This window comes from Manis pentadactyla, chromosome 3 (genome assembly GCF_030020395.1).
Source record: "Manis pentadactyla isolate mManPen7 chromosome 3, mManPen7.hap1, whole genome shotgun sequence".
Taxonomy (NCBI): Eukaryota; Metazoa; Chordata; class Mammalia; order Pholidota; family Manidae; genus Manis; species Manis pentadactyla.
Genome location: NC_080021.1, coordinates 199,051,577 through 199,072,276, shown reverse-complemented (window position 1 = coordinate 199,072,276; position 20,700 = coordinate 199,051,577). Strand labels below are relative to the sequence as shown.

Genomic DNA, 20,700 nt, shown 5'->3' with positions numbered 1-20,700 from the left:
CATATTTGAATAGAGATTGGAATAGATACCTCTTAACTCTGAAAAGCAATGATCCTAAATAAATTCCCATTTACAAAGCATGCTAAACTTCCCAAACTCCAGACAACCAGAACATTTGTCATTATGTTGAGTAATGACAAGTGACATTTATAAAAACAGCCCTAAGACTGTGCAAATTTCCAAAAGGACATTCCTAAAGCAAGATGGAGAATTTCAGAGGTGAGTGTCATTAATCGGTATGCCATCCATGCTCTGTCAGCAACTGTCAGCCCTGCTGAGAATGAATCTGGATACTCTATTCCAAACACAGCCTGGACAAAGGAGTTAACCACACCAAATGAGATTCTTTCCACACACTGCTCTTATATGTGTTTCCACAGTAGATGCACTTAACGCAAATTAGTTATTAACTAATAAACAAAAGTACATATAAACTTATTTTTAAAAGATTCTGATCACATAAGACTTTCTAGAAATGCATTTGCTGATTGGATCACTGTTTTGCAGTATCTTCAAATATGAAGGATGCTAGGCTGTGATGTATGTGTATTTCTACATACACAGCCCTGCCATCACATTAACACACCACTCTGGAACTTAACTGAACTTGGTTAACAACACTGCTCAAATTCTTTTTAAATCCCTTAAAAATTAGCTTTCATACACTGTGTCCTCCGTGGGTTGATCCATTAGTTGAATGATATCACCGGTCCTGTGGGATGCAGGAAATTGGAGAGGGGCGAGGAAGTTGTTTACCCACAACTACTGGGAACTGTGAACACCCAAGTCTCTAATAACAAGCAGAAAGATGTGTGACTTTTGAACAGTTAGTACCTGAGTTGATCCCAGAAGTGCCCCTGGGAGCATTTAAGAGTCTGCAGCTTAAATCACTGCCAGTGATACCTCTGTTGCACAGACGCAGACTGAAAGTTCCAGTTTATCCGTCCTGTAATTGTCCAGGGATGCATGGACCTGGCCTGGGTTGACTAGACACCACTTATGGTCCCACCCAACTCTAGAACTCTGTGAATCTGTACATAAAAGTAATATGCTAAGATGTTTACAGAGACACCCAGCAGATATTTAAATTTAGTTAGGACACATGACACCTATGTCAATATTTATTTGTTGTCTTACTTTACTTTTACATTAAAATAAGAAAAGATTATTTGTGTCATAGAATATTCAGGTTGGCCTATCTAAAAGATTAACTCTGGCTTAAAAGTTTCTGATTGTTTTGTCTTACAAAAGGTGTCATTATATGTGACTTATTTTAAACATACTTACCTAGAATCTTTGAATCATCATTTGATGTTCATATTTGAATTCACCTACATTGTCACTAACCATGCAACCCAGGAAATTCATTTTTTCCTTTGAACCCCTGGCCCTCAGTGCATTTCTACCCAGAGCAAAAAGATTAGCATAGAGATTTACTGTTCACATCCGTTCAGTTCTGATTTCTGAGGCATATTTGCATTGAGCAGAGCAAAACCTAGCTCTCTATATACTTTATACTCATAAATGTATTACTTTCTAAAATCCACGCTTGTGAGAAACATTAGTGAGAAACATGTGTTCTTTAAATTGTTACTTTTTTTCCTAAATATACCACAGCAGCCAAGAAACAATTACAGAAATGGGAAGATTTGGGAATACATGTTCATAATACAGATTCCCAGAGGATTTTGGCAACACACTTCTACTATTTGAAAACAGTTTCTGCCCAGCTCCCATCATAGCTCATTTGATCTTGTAAAGTTCCCATACAGGAAATAAAAATCCCTGGAGGCAGAGTACAGATTAACTTTGAGAATAAGGACAGAAATAAAGACCACAAACACAAGAGACAGACTCCTCTGAAGCCGGAGGGAAAATGCTTTATGATTTTCTCAATATTCCCTGTCATTTGGTCTTTAATTACTACTCCCCTAGTGCCTGCCCTGTGTGGCCACTATAAATTCTATGTCTGAGGCTAGGCTGAGGACAGGTGCTCCGTATAAGGCTATCTGGGTATCGCTCATCAATAAACTCAAAGAAATGCCAGCCCTGTGGCCAGTCCTGGCATCATAACCAAACAGCTCCCCAGGACTTACCAGCTGCTCTACTGGTCCCGTCCTGCCCAGGTGATGGCTCTGCTGTTCGTGAACAGAGAATTGGCAGGTCGGGGAGCTGGGAGGAAATGTAATTTACTGCATCTGGTAGCAGAGAACAGGGAATACAATTAGGCACAGTGTCGGGAGGCCCCGTGGGTTCACTGGCGAGACAGCAGCTTGCCTGCCCTACATAATGGACTACGGAGGCAGCCACTGAATGAGAGGATCAGGGTAAACAAAGACAGGCATTTGCCCAGTGACTGGTATTCAGCAGAGTAGCTGAGGTAGGAAGGATCCTGGCCAGAGAACTCAGAACTTCTCTATGTATTAAAAGATTCATCAGAAAGCTCTAGATTCTAAAAACACAATGAGTTCAGGGTGAAAAAAAAGATGGGCTGCTGAGAGCTGTTATCAAAGCAGTGGGTTTGACCAAATATGGGATGCCAAACTGGAAATATGCCTTAAACAGAACTGGAAAAGAGATTTGGAGCTCACTTCCTGAACTGCAAATACAGATTTAAGTACCTGATTCATTTGGAAGACCAATTTTATAGGCATTGAAAAATCAAAACTGCTGAATTTATCCCACCATTTCAATGCTTGAGGGCGGTTTCACCCAGAAAATCCTGCAATTCCAAATAACAATACCCATAAACACCACTGTTCAGCTGTACAAAATGTGTCTGTACAAAAGAGGGAGACCAGCTCTGCTTGGGAAAATATCTTAACAATCCCATTCAGGGAAGGGAGCCCCCGCAGGGCATGAAGACCAGCAGGTATGCCCAAGTGTCAGAGGAGGGGGGAAATGGAAACCACAGGGTGAGACAAGAATCTGTGCCCCCCCAGAGAGAAGTAGGAACATGAAGATCATTGTAGAAAGCTGGGCTCTGTATGAGGTAATTCCTTCCTGTGTCACAACCACATCCTAGAATCCTAGAATGTCAATCACTCATCAATGATGACATCCAACTGTTTCTCACATCTCTCCACTGAATATCCCAGTCACCTCAAAGGCAACATGTCCAAAATGAACTTTCCTCTTCACTCCTGTGCTGCTTTTCCTGTACTCTGTATCTTGGCTCAGTGGCACCACAATTCAGCCAGGATAAAGTTAGGTTGCAGACTTTACTCTCACTGTGGGAAGGGTCTGGGTCCCAAACCAGCACAAGGCAGGACCAGAGAGAGTGGCAGCTTAGGGTAACACAGTCCAGAGTGCATAGGGATAGATTGCTAACAGTGGCCCATGGGAAGAATGGAGCAGTAATGTGGTGCTAGAGGGACAGTTTGGGGGGATAAAAAATGACCAGAGCAGATTTGCAGAACTTATGAGTTTTACTGATGATTTCCAGAAATTGGTGGAGTGGGATCTTGGTAAATTTGACCTTTTGCATTCAAATGAGATGGAGGTCAAGACATTAAGACCAGGTGAGACCTCACAAACTAGTCACACAGTTGTCTAGACCATTCTATGCTACATATAGAGCTCTAGCATTTGTTTTACATACTGAAAGTTTTAGCAGCTAGAAACAAAAGGCACTTGGGACAGGGGATTCTGCATCTTAAGGACATGCAATTCCTCCTGCTCATGTCTCAGCCTCCCCCAGGAGGCAGCTGCCCACGGTGGGTGATGAAGTTGCCTTTGCCCTTTCACTGGCTATGCTTGAGGACTACAGCTCTTGGAGGGCTGGGTCTACAGGGCTTCTGCTAAGAGATACGGGGGTAGCCAGGAGAGGGCAAGAGAAAGAGGATGGGGTGGCCCCCTCAATATGCTGTTAGGCAGTAAACCCTAAGCTTATGCAGCCTGGAGGTGTTTTATAAACCAACACAAAGAATAAGAGACAGAGCCTCCAAAGCTTCCATGGGAAGAACTTCTTCATGTGGCTTTGGTCAGTAAGCTGAGCTTTTCCTGCCCAAGTCAGAGTGGCCTGCCATTCTCAATGCCAGAGAAGGTCGAAAGCAATCACTTACAAAGCAGAAAGTTAAGATGAGTGCTTCAAATCAGTTCTAGTTCTTTGTTCTACAAAGAACATGAATAGCAAAGCCAGAGAAACAAAACCGATGAAAACTCTCCTGACAACATGACTTATGGGCAACTGAAGACACACTGAGATTTCCCAACAATTAGGATAACGGTTTTAATGTTTCCCAGGCCATCACAAACTAGGATGGGATGAAAGCCTGCAAAGATCAATACTGTAAGGCAGGGACTGAGACAGGCGCAGGACAGACATTTTCCTCTGCTAGTTCTGGCTAAGGGTTTCATACCAGCATCTCAATGGGTAAATAACAGAATTAGCACTAGATACCTACTCCATGAAATTTATAGTTACACAAAACACTGTACCTGTTTAGGGCAGTAAAAACAACTCACTCAACTTGTGACAGTGCTGCTATGTAACAGGTGGGTATATGGGATGGGAAGGAAGGGAGGGGGCATTAGAAAGTACAGGGCTGAGAAAGTCTACTCAAGGTAGAAATGCAGTGGTCTTGACTGCCAAGGCTACATGTAACCAAAACCCACCAGTGATCCAGCACTACAGTGTCTTTGTTTCCTTTGACATGTGCACGGGGCACCTGAAGTGGGGCCGTGACACTTAGGCACACACTAGCAGCCATCTTTGGGTACCTCGCTAATGTGGGGAAGCTCTTCCTGATTATCTGCAGCATCTTGTGCCATAAAATAATCTCAGTTGGACCTGGATTCTATAATCACTGTGTTTCAGAAGCTGGGTATTTTCCTTAAGGCATTATTATTCTATAGTAATTTTTATTAGTTCTTAATAACAACGGTTGATTCTAAGAGGGGCTTGGCAACTTTGAAGTCAAAGATTGAGAAAATAATCAGACATCCCAAAGTCCCTCTTCTGGGTGTGCCTCAGTTTTTACCCTCAGACCTCAGTATGACCTAAACACTGACCACATCCCCAGAGAATGTGTTCCCTCCTTCATGCTGCTTTCTTTGCCAGTAGTAGTGTGTTGGAAAGGTCCCCCCAGGCATAGGCACAACCAGAGAGAGTAGGAATCATAATTTAAGGTGAAAGATAAGGCCACAGAGACTATTCCCTGGCCATTTCTAGGGATCACTAAAATTGTGCATCCTCCTAAGTCTGAGGTCACCCAAAAAGCAACAGAGGATAGAGTCATGAGGGCAATTTTCTCTGCAGGCTCCCTTCTCAGTCACAATCAGGTTTCTTAACACCTCTATGAATTGCTTAGGTGAATGAATGAAAATAGTGGGAAGTAATGCAAAGGGAAATGAGAAAAATTCTGGGTGAAAATGAAAGACAGTGGCACATAACATGGTCTCATTTTTGTTTGTTAACAATTCATAGACTATGTGGGTCTCCATGTCCCACACAGCCTTCCCTGGCACATAACATGCAGGTCCCATCTCTTCCCTAGTTATAGAGAGTCTAGGAAAGGTCCAGGCTTGAAATGGGAAGAGGAAAAAAGAAGTGAGAGCACAGAAGGCCAACATGCACCCTCTGGTATGTGGGCGTCTGTGGGTCAGTGCCCCGCAGCCCCCCCATCCCAGCCTGACACGCCATGCTTTACTGCCACTTACGGGCAGTGGCTGCTTCAGAGCTCCCCCAGTGCCAGGGAGGCCCACTGCCCTCCGCATGCTGCCACCTCCAGTCCTTCAAAACAGGCAAAGCCATCTCCTCAGTCCTTGCTCTGCACCCGAAAGGAGGCTCTAGAGCTGTCTCCGGGCCTCCTCCTGGAGTCCCTGCTGGCTTGGCCTTCACTTAGTTCTGCCACATGTGCTGGGAACATGAGGTTTCATTTAATACCTTCCCAAAGATCAGCAGGGAGCCAAAATCCAGCTCTCCAGGATTTCACTTGCTGGGAAAACACACACACACACACACACACACACACACACACACACACACACACACACACACACACACTCTCACAAAACCCCCTTTTTCCCCCAAAGTCAGAACTATCCTTAGTGTAAGTATCTTTGGCTAATCCAGAAAAATGCATTTTACATCTCTGCGGTTTAAAACCTTTACTGTATTTTTCCAAATGACAGTGGGAGAACACTCATGCCAACTCTTAATCTGGCTCCTGCTCATCTTCCCCGTTGAGAGGTTGACCTTCTAAGAACCGGGTGAGCAGGTGGTATCTGATCCTTTCGACAAGTCCCAGCATTACAGAGCAGGTCTAGCTGCGGCCAGAGTGAAAGTGGGGGTGAAGTGGCTTTCATGAGTTTGTAGCTGAGGTTCGGGGAGCAAGGAGAAGGATGAGAAGCATCCGATCCCAACTTCATCCCCACAGCCCCAGCGAGGGTAAGAGTGGAAGGCAGAGGCAAGGAAGGGAGGGGAGAGCAGGCGGAAGGCCCACGCCTGCTAGGATGGGGTCAGCAAGCCAGTCCCCTGCTCCTTCCCTTCACATGCTCCAGGCCGGCTCTGCCCCACGGGGGTGGAAGTTCTGCCCAGCCCTGCTGCCCTGGAAGGTTGAAGAAACTGCAGTTTGCTGATTCAAAGGAAAACCAGAGGCCTATTAAGGTTTCCTAAACACCAGATGAGACCCCTCTGATGTGCGCTGTGGCCTGGAGAGCTAACCATGGGCACAGATGGGTCCATTCCTGCCAGGGACTTGGTCCTGATGTTAGCATGCTTTGCTGAGCATCTTTCAAGAAAGGCCCCAGCAAAGGACCTTTGCAACTGGACAGGAGGGAGAACAGCCAGGCCAGCTGCGTTAGTCGAGAACCACTGAGTGGAGAAGCAGTCCCTGAAGCAGAGGAGACTGGGACACGACTGCTCCATGCCTGCTCACAGGGCCGCTCCTTTCTGACGTCCTTACAAACCACACAGCACATCTCCCAGGGGCCCGTGCTAACGAAACCCACTTAACTGATCAGGACAAAAATATTCTTCTACAGACCGGGGGCGGAGAACACTTACACTTACCTCCATCCGCACTGGAGAAGCTCTGTGGAAACAAAAGCAGGGCAGAGCGTTACTACACGGGTGGGAGGATAAGCCCTCCTTCATTTAACTGTCTTTCTCACCCAGGCCCAGGCCCAGAATCTGACTGCTGGGCAATCCCAAGGCTCTCTTTTCTTCTGGGAAATTTTTTTGGGATCCTGAACTTTAAGGGAAAGATTTACCATTTCCACCTTATACCGAATTTCTCCTAGTAGAGATTTGTTTCATTTATCCAGTAGATACCTTGGTTGTGTTAGAGAAGTGATACCAGAAAATCCCATCTTAAAATTAATTTGATTAGATTGCTTTCCTATTGCTGATGGGTACCTGAGGAAACCGAGGCTCTAAGATGGAGGGAAGATCCTGAGATATGCAGAGCCTACCGGCTTTATGGATTCTCTCCTCTTTGCTACATGACACCATCTGTTTTCATAGACAATAAAATTCATGTAGTTATACTTTCTGTATCTGGAATTTATGTCCATTTGATATGGTTTTTGCCTCTGGCATTTTTATAAAGGAAAGACTTTTTTTTTTAAAAAAAGCAAAGTCTAATTAAAGCCCCAGGGCTTTAATATGCTTAATAAGTATTGGTTTTTTAGGCATAGAGCACATAAAGGGTTTGGACAGCAGGTAGATGGGGTTAATTTAATGGCTCCTCCCTGTGCTTCCCAGCAGGCCTGGTGGTCCCACGCCTGCAGTCAGTCCCCTCCCGACTTCAGAGATGGCCCTGGGCCTCACACACCTGCCCATCACCTCACAGGGTATTCGTTCAGACTTATCAATACCAACTGGCCTTTTCTCCACTGGGCATCGTTTTACTAGCGCTTGCTTCCCCGCGGATCTAATTTAGAGAAACCACATTTGTTTTCTTCACCTTCTGAAAGTCCTTGAAGGATTTTTCTGTCTCCTTTAGTTTCTCTAGGATGATTTGCTCTTTGGCAGATATCTGGGACTCTTCACTTTCTAGCGCTTGTATTTCCTGCTCCAGCCTGGAAAACACACAAACAGAGGAGAGGTCCCTTGAGTGTGGTGCCATCCGTGTGCCAGAGGGCAGCTCCTTCCTGTTGGGTGATTTCCCGGAAGTCTCCATTCTGCATTACACTGAGGTATCAGGCCAAGATTTCATATTACAGAGCATCCCGTCTTTTTGGCTTTGCCACTTAGCAGACATTGGTCAAAGGAAAACAACGCAGAGCTACTGCCTCTAGTTCACTGCCAGCACTTTGCAATCCACTTTGGTGTCTCCCCTCTAAGTCTATTGATGTGCAGTTCTTAATTTGGAGGTAGCTATTTTTACACAGCATAGGACATAAGAGCAGAAAGAAAACAGCGTTATATTTTTCTAGCTATCCAGAATAACTGCTCTTCTGTCAGGTGGGCCAAAGGGTGAAGAACCAGGCTTGCTCAAAGGAAATATGCTGCTGAAAAATAGCTGGTGGCCATCAGCCTTGGGAACCTGCCGTCACCTCCCTCAGGGGTCTGGCCTGTACAGCCCAAAAGGGGTGGGGGTAGAAGGAACTGATACAATTGTCCCTCCTTTTCTGGAATTTTCCTCAGTTTTCACAACCGTCTTATATATTTTCTGAAAGAGAAATTTCAGCACTGCTAGGAGACTCTGGGAATATTCCAGAAGAGCAGCTATGGTTGTGATTTAGGGGAGGCTTCAGTAATAGCTGTATCCTTTCAATGAGATGATAGCAATAACCATTACCTCTTATTGAGCACTAAATCTGTGCTGAGAACCAAGCTAAGAATTCACATAGCTTATGTCATTTAACCTTCGCAATGGCCCTCTGAGTAAGGAATCCCCATTTCAAAGATGAGATCATAAAGGCTTAGCAAAGTTAGTTTATTGTTGCAGAACCCTGAAGTAAGGATTCAAGCCAGGATAACTCTAGACCCTACTCCTAACCACCATGCTAAACTCTCACTGTATAGATTCTACAGTATTTCACATATTTCCTGCCTTGCTATAAACATTGAGTATGTTGGCACACAAGGGTGGCGCTGTTATGTAGCAATGCCTTTGGGTTATGAAGGGATGGCTGTCCCCCCACCTAGAGGACTCCAGGCTATCAACCTTCTGGAATCATTTGGTCTGAATTTCTTCTTTCATTCATTCAGTTTTGCTTTCGGTTTCTTTGGCCTCTGTTGTGCTGGAAGCTTTGCTGTGGAGTGTCTGCCTGCCTGTATTACTCCTCTCCCTCCCCTCCTCCTCGTCCATCTTCTAACTGCTGCTGGGAACTACCTAACCAATTCTGTTAGACTAAGACCCCAAATAAAGGGTTCACAGTGACATCTTCTAAGGGCTAAGGAACACCAAGATACAGGCACAATTTACTGAGGGATGCACTGTGCCTTTCAGAGGCCTTTTCTGTTTCCTTCCCCTCCATCAGAAAAATGACCTCTGGATGGGTGAGACCTGGCAGCAATTACTTTGGGTTACAAAGACCAACTCTGCATACAATTTTATCCCCTCCAAATGAACACAGCTTCAGATACACTTATCGTTTCACTCATAGTAAAAGTGGAAGGCCCAAAAATGACTTCGATGGTCCCATAGCACCTAGCCTCTCCTAGCGTCTATATGGTCTCCACTCTTAAAAACATGCCTATTTCCCTCTAGACTTCAGTCAGACAGAGCTACTACTTTTGTGCTCATTTGTGCACCAGGTTTTTCCCTTCTCCAAGAAACTTGTCTCAAAACACTAACCATACTTGGGTCTCAGCTTAGATACCACCCACCCCATGAAGTTGCCATATATTTATGACCAAGACACAACATTGCCTGCCTCTGAACGTTTATCAGCACATTATCTTGGTTTATCTGAGGTCATATCAAGTCTACTCTATGTTAGAGCAGTAGTTCTCAACTGAAGTGATTTTGTCTCCCAGGGTATTTTGGCAATGGAGATATTTTGGTTGTGCATAACTCAAGGAGAATGGAGGTGGTGCGACTGGCATCTAGTGGGGAAGACAGCCAGGGATGTCGCTCAATATTCTGCACTGCACAGGACAGCCCCCCACAACAAAGGATTATCTGGCCCAAGCTATCCGTAGTGCTGAGGTTTAGTGACTCTGATTCCTGTGTTAGAGCATATATGGATCACTAATTGCCCCTTCTAGATTATAAATTCATCATGCGGAGAGCACAAATGTTCCATACAGGTATGTTGAATGAATAAAAAAGGCTGAACTGAGTTACAAAAAGGCACAGCTCAGCCAAGATGAGACCTTCAGCATTTCTGAGGTGAGGTGAATTCTTCAGCGACCTTTGATTTGAGAGGCTGTGTGTAGGCTGAGGTGCAAACAGAATCCAGAGAAGAGGGGCCAAGCAACATGGATATATAGAGAGAAAACTGCTTTGCTGTTCCAAATGTTCAGCAAAATCTTCTACACACATTTGTGTAAATTATTTTGCGGGGGAGTCAAGGAAAGGGACATACGTGGAATAGGGACAATATACATGGGACAAATGATCCACGTACTGAACTGATTCAGTGGGTAGAGGAGCTTGGGACTAGAGGTTTCCAGGAAAGATTGGATGGTAACACTGAGCAGATTTTATTTGTATCTCAAAGGGCAGAGTACCTCAGTGGGTAATTTAGGATGTGGGTGGATTATATTCTCAAAGATATTCTCTCCTTTCCCTCTTCACCTCCATGGGAGGTGTAGTATGCGTCCTGACCCCTGATGTTAGTCTTGGCCACATGATCTGCTTTGGGCTCAAGGTGAGTGACACGTACTTCCCTTTCCTTTGACTTTGGGCTTGGACACGTGATCTGCTTTAGCCAATGGGATGTTAGCAGATGGGACACAAGCAGAGGCTTGGAGTGTGTTTGCCCAATTGGGCCCGTTCTCGTATGCTTCTGCCAGCACCAAGAGAGGAGCTTCCCTGGACAACCGCTGTCCCTTTAGCCTGGGCCCTGGAAAGAGCACGTGGGGAATAGACTGAGCCCAACTGAGAGTCAGAAGCCAGGCCCAGCTGGACCTGCACCTTAAACTAGAGGGGCCACACTGAGCCCAGCCCAGGTCAGCAAACACCCAGTCTTCTCACAGAAGTGTGAGCAAGAATAAATCATTTCTGTGTCAAACCAGCGAGTCTGAGAGTAGTCATCATGTAGTACGTATTGGGGCAACAGCTAACTGATAAGGCTCACATATTTATATATTATAGGGATACATACATATATAAAATATGCATTATATTACATATCCTAATAATACCTGAAGTTGAAAGATTAGAAAGAATATAGGCTACCCTTGCCCCACTTCCCCCAGTCCTCAGGGAATCTGGATGGATACAAGGGATCTCTTGATGAGGATTAAGATTGAGAAAATAAGAAAATTACCAGTGGTAGTTGTTTCTGGGTAATGGGATATTGGGCGATTTTAATTTTGTTCTTTATCATTTTCAGTATTTTCCCAATTTTTAAAAAATGCATGTATTCCTTATCTAACCAGAATAAAACCAGTTAACCCCTCCTTTGACCTACTGCTGAGAAGGGAGCATTTCACAGGCCATGGCACAGGAATGGGGCCGGCTTCTCCTGTGTCAGGGCTTAGATGGGGGCACTCCAATGGCGATTTACATTCACTTCAACCCACATTTATGGAGCTTATTTGGCTGGACTCAGAGCTAGGCACTACTAGGGATTCTAAAATAAAATCGTGTTAAAAACGGCTATCTAAAAAAAAAAGAAAGACTGACTCTAAGTACCTCACTTCTCCTAGTGAAGCAGCCCCAAGTGGCTAAGAATTCTGTGACCTAATGCTCACCGGTTCGCCCATCTGTCCCCACAGTGTGCCCCTGGCCCTATGGGTTTCAGGGCTGTCAGCTATATAGTTCAAGTGCTAAAGATTTGGGTCATGATACAGCGTAACTGAGAAGGAACAGGGAGAGAGAGAGAGAAAAAAAAAAGGCAACGAAACTAGATTTTTGTGATAACAACAACTGAGTTTCACCCGAAGGGAATGAATGCAGTTTAAGTCTGAGCAAGTCAGATCTAAGTGGCAGATTTCTCTGCCACACATGCCCAGGTTGGGCCAGGTCCTAAGGGCTCTGCACAGCCTGGGCCACTATCTTTCTGTGGAAAACCCGAGTCCTGGGGCTAAGTTGCTCACCAGAAACAAGAACGTTATGGGGTTAATAAGAGTCTTCTCACCAGGCTAGAAATGCCATGGTTTTATAGTTTCATTACTGAAATCTAATGCAGTCTTCTCTTGAGGAGCCAAATAGATATAGCTGAGCTAAAAATAAAGAATGGGTGGAAAGTGTAATTTATACGCAAGGTTAATTGAGGCTCTTCAGGCTGAGACAGGGGCACATAATGCCTCTGACCGGCTCGCTCAGTTTCTTCTGAGCAAAAGGCAGACTGTAACAGGTGGTAAGGAAAAGTGACACAGTGCAGCTGTACAGGCTTAATTTACTGGAGATGAGATTGCAATCATGGCCAAATGGTCTTATAAAATCTCCCTAACCCTGGCAGACCTTGCTCACAGGAAAATACAAAGGACCTCTGGCTCTATGACATGCATTAGCCATCCTCTTATTTCAAAATCCATTTATACATTCGTCCATCCAACTTTTTGCAGACACCTTCTTTCTATCAGGCACTGCGCTGAGCATTAGGGACAGAGAACTAAATCAGCCACCGTGTCTGCTCATGAGAGCTCTTGGTCAGGTAATGAGAACGATCAAGCAAATGCATATATTACAATACAACCTAAAAAGAGTGAAATAGAGAAAAGCATGGTGTGTTGTAGAAGTTTCAGTTCTGCCTGGGAGTGCGTGTGGCCGGAACTCCCAGTTGCCTGCCCTGTATCTGCTCTCCTCTTCTTCCATACTAATGATCCTTATTTTGTTGGGGGGTAGCAGTGTGCTCAGCTGAAAATATACATATCCCAGCTTCATTTGCATGAAAAATGGGCCACAGGTTAGCTCTGGCCAATGAGATGTAAGGAGAAATTGTCAGAGAGACTTGTGGGAAATCTCCTTAAAGAGGAAGGAAGGTTGACGTTAAGTGGCATATGCCCTTTACCAGGGCTTCTCTGATTCCTGCCTGGTACAGGGATCTGGTGTTAGGCAGATGTATTTGTTTCCAACTGCTGCTCTAACAAAGACCACAGACTTAGTGGCTTACAGCAACAGCCACTTACCATCTTGCATTTCTGTGGGTCAGAAGCCTGACATGGGTATCACTAGGCTAAAATCAAGGGGTCGGCAGAGTTGTGATCCCCTCTGAGGCTGTGGGGGAGCATCTGTTTCTTTGCCTTTTCCAGCTCCCTGAGGCTGCCCACATTCCATGCCTTGTGGGCCCTTCCTCCATGTTCAGAGTCAGCAGGGTTGCATCTCTCTGACCATCCTCTCTCTGACTCTTCTTCTGCCTCCCTCTTCTACTTTTTAGGATCCCCTTTGCCATGCAACCTAACATATTTACAAATCCTGGGGATTAGGATGTGGACATCTCTGGAGGGGGCATTACTCTGACTACCATGAAGAATATGATGCTCAAGGGGGAGCAGTCATCATGTGTCCACAGGGCCAAGAGTGTGCTAAGGGTGGCTGAGTGTGCACAAGAGAGAAACTGCCTGGGTTCTAGAGGGCATCATAGAGTAACTACCCAGCTCTGGACTGTCAGCTCCAGATTTTTTTCCTTTTTCCTTCCCTCTCCCTCCCTCCCTTCCTTCCTTCCTTTCTTTCTTTCATATTTCTTGTCAGGAGTTGAAACTATTACTGTGATCACACCTGAATACAACTTCCAACTGGCATAACATGGTGAGAGAAACTTGACTGAGTAGCGGATAATTAGCTGGGCCTGGAAGGATGCCTTCACTGGGGGACTGAGAAGAAAACACGCCCGGCAGAGGAGAGAGCAGGGGCAAAGACCCAGAATATGTCCCCACTCCCACGTGGGGGCAGGTGACCTTGCATGGCCTCTTCAGTCACGGCATGCTCCACCCTCCAGTAGGCATGGCTCAGCACAAGGCCTCGGGGAAGTCCTCAATAGTCCCTCATCCCCATAGCTCACGTTGGGTGTCATTCTGCTGTGCCTTCCTGGCCCAGAAATACCAGGCCTTCAAGGCTCTTCCCTCCTCTGCAGTGGGAGACAATACACCTCCAACAGAGAGAGAAGAGAATGAGAGAGGCTGACTGAGAGGGACCTTGGGCCATTAGTCCTCTAGCTATTTCCCTCCCATCCTCCACTACACCTAAATCTTCTATGTACAAGAGCCGACAGACCCTTCCTTTGTGCGGGCGTCTCTCAGCGGGATCCAAGAGAGGACAGACAGACACAGACTGGGTTCCTAACAGTCTTCTGGTTTGGAGAGGGCTTTGCCTGCAAACGCAGGTATGCTTCATTTTTCTGTCTTCATCAGTGATGATGATAGTAATTCTAATATTGTTTTTATTATGTATGTATTGCCTGTATGTGACAACTGTAATAATGATTAGGACTTCTGAGTGTTTACTGTGTGCTTGGCACTGTTCTAAGTGTTTTATATGCATTCTGGTACTTAATCTTCACAGTATCCTATGAAGTAGAAATCTTTTAACTCCCATTACACAGACGGAAAGGCTGAGGTACAGAAAGGTTACTGACTTGCCCAGGGGCACAAAGATAATGTGGGGCCTGGATTTGGATCCTCATATACTGGCCGAAGAACCCGTGTTCTTTGCCACTACTTTTGACTATCTCCTTATGACCACATCCTCTTTTCCCCTCCCTTCCTCAAGAATGCAGAGTGCAACATAATGCATTCTTCATGCTCACAGAACTGCAGGTCACGGTAGGACTGGAAGCCACTTAATCTAACTGCTTTTCAGAAACAGAAAGCCCCTGAACTATACTCCACCCAACAGTTATCCTTCCTCGGCTTGAAACCCTCCATCCATGGGGAGCTCACAGGTAGCCCATGCCCCCTTTTGAAGACTGATGATCATCAGAATGCTTGCTCAGACTAAGGCAAAGTTCATTTCCCTGTAGCTTTCACTGTCTGAATTTTATTCCTTGGGAGTGCGGAGGTTAAGTTTAGTAATCACCGTGGCTTGAAGAAGCTCCATTCTGGGAAAAGGGGAGATGCAGGCAAACGAAACTTACTACCTGGTGGGGGAGCAGTGGTGACATGAAGTGAGGCCCAGGAGTGAGGTGGGGAGACTAGAAAAGTCGGAGCATGAGTAGAAAAGGAACGGCAGGAAATGGCCAAGAGGAAGAGTGACTTCTGGGACTCCTCATGTAAGCACAGCAAAGCCGAGGCAAGAGGAGCAATAAAGAAATGTTCACAACGTCCCTGGGACCCTACGTATAGTTCTGAACAATTTCTGAGCCAGCCAGTCTATTCCTAACAATGCAGTGAGCCCTGACAGCATTCCTCACACTGAGGGACGTGGGTCAGGGTGTCACACACGAACTGGGAATGGGCCAAATGCTGTGTGTGAGTCTCAGTAAATTCTCCCAGAATAAAAGGAGATGCTGACAGACTGGCTGGGGGTGCCAAATTCAGACCTATTCTCTTCTCTTGAACTGCAGTTTCAGAGTTGGACAGTCAGGTGGGGTGCCTGCCTGGCCAATCTGCCAAAACAAGAACGTCAGGAAGAGTGTTGGTTGCTCAGAGGAGAGGAGAGCTGCCTAAATCTTCAGATATCCAGCACAGGAAAAATGTAAAAGAGACGGCTAGTTGTCACCTTTTTCCATCTTCCCCTTTTTCCACAGCAATGAAGTCCCTAAAGTTTAGCTGGGCATGTGGCTACACAGAATAATGTCCCCATTCCTCAGCATCTTTTGTAACCATGCATAGCATATTCTGGCCAAAGGGATGTAAGTGAAAGCACTGCACAGCAGCTTCTAGAACCTTCTTTAGCCCTTTCTTTTCTGGTCCTTCCTTCATATTTCTGCCTGTAATGCGCATGTGTGCAGGTAGAGCTCTAATCGCTGTCTTGATCTTTGAAGAGAAGGATAAGAGAAGGATAAACTGGAAGAAGCCTGGGTCCCTGAGGAACAGAGCACAGCCACCAGAGATCTTAGCTGCCTACTGTGGATGTTTACTGGAGGGAGAAATAAGAATATGTTTAAGCCAGTTTGATTGTGGGTCTCTGCTACTCGTATCCACATTTAATCCTAATTAATACAGGACATTCACCATTTATTGTTGAATTTTGAATGAATGCTCTTAGAAGTATGCTGAGGACGTGGGGCCATAGCTAAGCACAGCGCAGAGCCTTACTGACTGAGCAGCAGAAGAAAAAAATAAACAATTGCAGAGTTTGGAATTCACGATTGCAAATCAACTCTTGAAAATGGAGCTCCCCTGGAGCTAAGCTTCTCCAACTGCCACCTCGAACCCCTGCCCCATCCAACATCTCAGCAGGGGAGTTTCTACTCTTGGTACAATGAAAATCACCAACAATTCAGCATCTCTTTGGTGTGCTGCGGCTGTGCTGTCTGTCTCAGGCCAACTCAAGACACTTGCCAGCTCAATTAACAACAGAAAGAGCCAAGATTGGGCTGACTGTATACTTTAAACACCTTTCCAGCCTTGAAATGTGGTGAGCCGGTCACCCCTATGCACGAGACTCGACCACATTGAGCTCAGCCATGATGCTGAAGTTTCAGTTAATGGTGGGAGCAGAAGACACATTCTATGTGGTTCACAGGTGACTGTGGTGACAGAGGCTAAGGTGGCTGGCAACTATTAATTTTGTCTGCCCAAGATCCCTGTCACTTTCCTTTGCAGAACAACACCCAGTTCCTGTACCGAGAAGTAATCTCTCTGGAGTGCCCTGTGGAGGAGGATTTGGTCAAACCACTGATCAGAGGGCCCCACATCCCTTGCCAAGGAGTGGAAATGTAACTAACCCAGGCGGACTGAACTCTTGCCCAGTAATCCGTGTCTTGAGAGGAGTGACCCCAAATGGAGAGCAATCATGGGTGAATCGCTCCTACCTTCAGTAGCGTTCTCAAGATGCCCCCAATAGGTCCTCCTGCCTGGGTCCCTAGTTCTGCCTGAGACCTGATCATCTGACTCCTCCTTCCATTCTAAGGCTATTTAGCCTTCTATCTCTTTCTGTCTCTATTGTAATAGCTATTTCTCTATTCTAGGTAAAATTGGGAAGAATATTATTTGTTCTCACACAGATTAGACACTACAAAATTCATTTTCCACTGTATTTCAGGAAGACAGTGCATTTGTTTCTATGGCATTCCCCAAATATTTTTCATTTGTGACTCAATTTGTACAGAAGCAGCTTCCTTTTCTTTAGATGAGTATATCTGGAATCACAGTCGACCGTTTGGTATTTTACTGTGAAAAAAGGTTAATGGCCCTTAAATAAACAGAGGATTTCCACTTCTCCTTGCAAAACAACAGGACCTTCCTTAACTGCAAGGGGTCAGTGGAAACTCAAGCCCATTTCATTTTTCTTTTTTTCATGTCGTCATTGAGACAGAATTATGGCAGAGAAGAGAGGGGTCCCTTTAAGAATTCCTAAAGTACAGCTCATATCCTTTCCCTCACTGAAAAGCTCCTGGTGGCTCTCCACCACCTCCTTCCCAAATCCAGTCACACTTCCCAGGCTGGCAGTTCACACCCTCTGTGCTCGCCTCTAACCCCTTCCATGCTTTACATGCTTCCCTGTATTCCAGCCAGAATGGACTGTACACTGCTCTGCAAAAAAAAAAAAAAAATGCAAATTTAATCCCAAATAAATAGAAATGAAAATGTCTGTCTCTGTAAGTTTTCTCTTAGCTCACAGAGACCAGCCTATTTCTCCTTTCCTTGTGTATTTATTCCATCTGGAACCACATGCTTACCCCATCAGAATCTATGCATGTTGATTTCTGCTACAGGAAATCATTTCCAGGCTTGCACTGAGCATTGATTTCTTGGGTTTGATTCTTTGTTTGAGTCTGTTTCATCAGAAATGAAGAGTTTTGAATACATGAAATTGAGCTGATCTCCTTTCAAAGCAGTACCTTTTTCAGTAGCTCAAGCCCTTCCTTCCCTAGAAATGTCTCCTTTTGTAGGAAGAGAAAAAGTCTCATCTAGCCTTCTTACCTGCAGCCTCTGACTCAGAGACTTTCCTGTTGAAGGCCAATACCTCCACCTGTGCACCTGACCTTGTTCGGATTCCTCCGGGATGGTATTCCATCGATTATCCCTTCTCCCCTGTAGCTCAAACCTCTTTCTGAGATGCCTCCTTCCCTTTAGTCCATAAACAAGAATAAATTCTCTCACACTAAAAATAGGTGAACTCCCCATGACCCTGCATCCTGCTTGCGGTTACTGCTGCATCTCCCTTCCAGATTCTAGGACTTGCCTCTTGCTGCCTCAGTATCCTCACACCCCATTCATCTCTCAACTAACTCTGCTCTGCCTTCTGCCCTGCCACTCTGTTGGATCTGGTCTTGTGTAAGTCCATGATGTCCTATCAAGCCTAATGGATGCTCACTGTGTGCATCTATTGACTTCTCCTTTTTTTGAACCCTACGGACCACTCCTCCTTTGGAGGCCATGACACCACATTCTCAATATGGCGCCCCTTCCACTCCTTCATTAAGTGTTCATTCGGCTTACTGTACTGGCTTGGCATTTTATCCCTAGCTAATCATGTCCAGCCTCATGCTTTAAGTTGCACCTACATGCTGACACCCACCCAAGAGTCAGCTTCTCTCCTGAACTCCTGCCTCGATAAATAATTGCACACTCAATGTCTCATCTGGATGGTCCACAGGTACTTCAAACACAACATATGCAAGACCAAACTCATCTTTTCCATAAAGCTGTTCCTCCCTCCAGCAGTCTTTAGCTCAGTTCCTGTTACCACCATCCACTCCTCTTAAGATAGAAACCTGGGTGTTATCTTGACCCCTGACTTGCCCCTCTCTGGTGATCACCATACACACGTTAGCCACTAAGTTCTGCCAGTTTGCCCCACAATCGTTTTCAAATCTCTTCCTCGTCAGTTCTACATGGGTTCCCTCCTCACTCCTCCCAAATGCCTACTGTAACCTTCTAACCACTCTCTCTGCTTCTAACCAGCCTCATCACTTTCAAATGCAGAACGTGCCTGGAAGCACCACAAATGCTCTCCCCTGCAAAACCCCTCACAGAGGGTCTCTGCTATCAGTGCCTTAGTCTACACACTTCCAGACTCTCCAGTACCTCCAGGGACAATGGTCTCCTTACAGATTCCTGCACACAGGGTGCTCTTTCTCCTCTCAATGCCTTTGCCCCTAATGCTGTCTGCCTGGATCACCCTTGCTCTCTCCCCTCCCCTTCCCTGGGTAATTACTACCCAGGAAGTATTTGCTCAAGTAGGTCTCCCCTGTCCCCTTTCCCATGAAGTGCCCTTCCTCTTTGCTGCCATATCTCATGGACATATTTCTATCACCAATTTTATCTCACTATATTTTAACCACTTATTGATGGATTTGGGGTTCCCTTCCCAACTGCTGTTTGCATACCTCTTGAGGATAATCACCATCTCTTCCTTATCCTTCTCTGAATTCTATCAAGCATCTAGCAAGGATCCTGGCTCAGTGAAAGTTCTCAAGAAATGTTGGTTGAGTAAATTAATGTTTCAATGAATGCGTAAGTTGTTTCTCAATGGGAAGTAACCTCAAGACAGACTCTTTGGCTCAATTCCTTCAGTCAAACATGAATGCTAAAAGAATAAATTCAAATTAATGGCAACTCTAGGCTTAGCAAAAATAATTGATTAAAAAGAATTTGTTCTTATTTGCTTTCTCTGAGATAATACAGAAGGTAACTGCTGTGTTTTCTAGACTTTTTACTCTTTTCCCCAAATAATTTCAAACATGTAATTTCACCTGATTCCAGGTGTGTGTGTGTGTGTGTTGCACTATTCTTATTTACTCTGGGATTTGCCTAAATAAAACCACAAGTGGAGGACACACAGATATGTAGGAATGGGCCAGAAGGATGGACAGTCTCAGCGTTTACTTCATTTTACCCTATGGTTCTCTCCGAGTTCACCCCTTCATGCAGGAAGCATCTGGGCTTTCACATCTGATTGAGAGAATTGTTTATATGGCACATTCCTCTTTTCCAAATCCCTGTTTACTCATTGTTTGTGCCTAAATCCAGCACTCAGTGACAGTTTTCTTGCTGAGTTAGAGTTTCCCACTAGCCCGTGTGTGTGTGTGTGTGTGTGTGCATCCACACAGCTTCAGCTGCAGCTCTTATAAATGCCCAAAGTGGGGATAATCAACACATTTTTGCCTGCTGCCTATATGGGAGGTTGCTCTGGGGAGACTGATGGAGCTTTCAAGATATTTGAGTTTAGTCTGTTAATGACTCATTCATTGGGAAAAAATTTAATGTCGTGGTAAAAATAGTTACCATTCATTGAGCATTTACCATGGCCCAGGCAACGTGCTGAATGGTTTGTAAGCATTATTCAATTCTCTGCAATTTGCACAGTAACTGCTTCTGTAATCTGCCCTTGAGAGCTGATGAGCCAGAGGTTGAGAGAGGGTCAGTAATTTGTGATCCAGCACCAGCAGGGGCAGAGCTGGGTTCCAGACCCAGGCCTTCCTGTTGCTGAAGCCTAGCAGCTCAGGCTGCCCTGCGCTGTCTCCTGCGAAGAACAAATGAAACCACTCCTACTCCAGTGGTTTTCAGCATTTGCTCCGTCTACTGTA

General features: G+C 45.3%; 1 protein-coding gene across 10 annotated transcripts in view; it reads right to left on the bottom strand.

The window, feature by feature from the left end:
- The window catches only part of PALM2AKAP2 (PALM2 and AKAP2 fusion), a 424,280-nt gene that overhangs the window by 184,203 nt on the left and 219,377 nt on the right, over window positions 1-20,700 (bottom strand). For 5 of the 10 annotated variants that reach the window (XM_036903338.2, XM_036903339.2, XM_036903342.2 and 2 more), the window contains 3 exons: window positions 7,911-8,025; window positions 7,016-7,037; window positions 2,097-2,198 (listed from right to left, as the gene is read on the bottom strand). In XM_036903338.2, the coding sequence (XP_036759233.2) occupies window positions 2,097-2,198; window positions 7,016-7,037; window positions 7,911-8,025 (239 nt within the window). Of the gene's footprint in view, window positions 1-2,096; window positions 2,199-7,015; window positions 7,038-7,910; window positions 8,027-20,700 lie in introns of those variants that run through there. The other 5 variants (XM_036903350.2, XM_036903340.2, XM_036903344.2 and 2 more) reach the window with 2 other exon arrangements.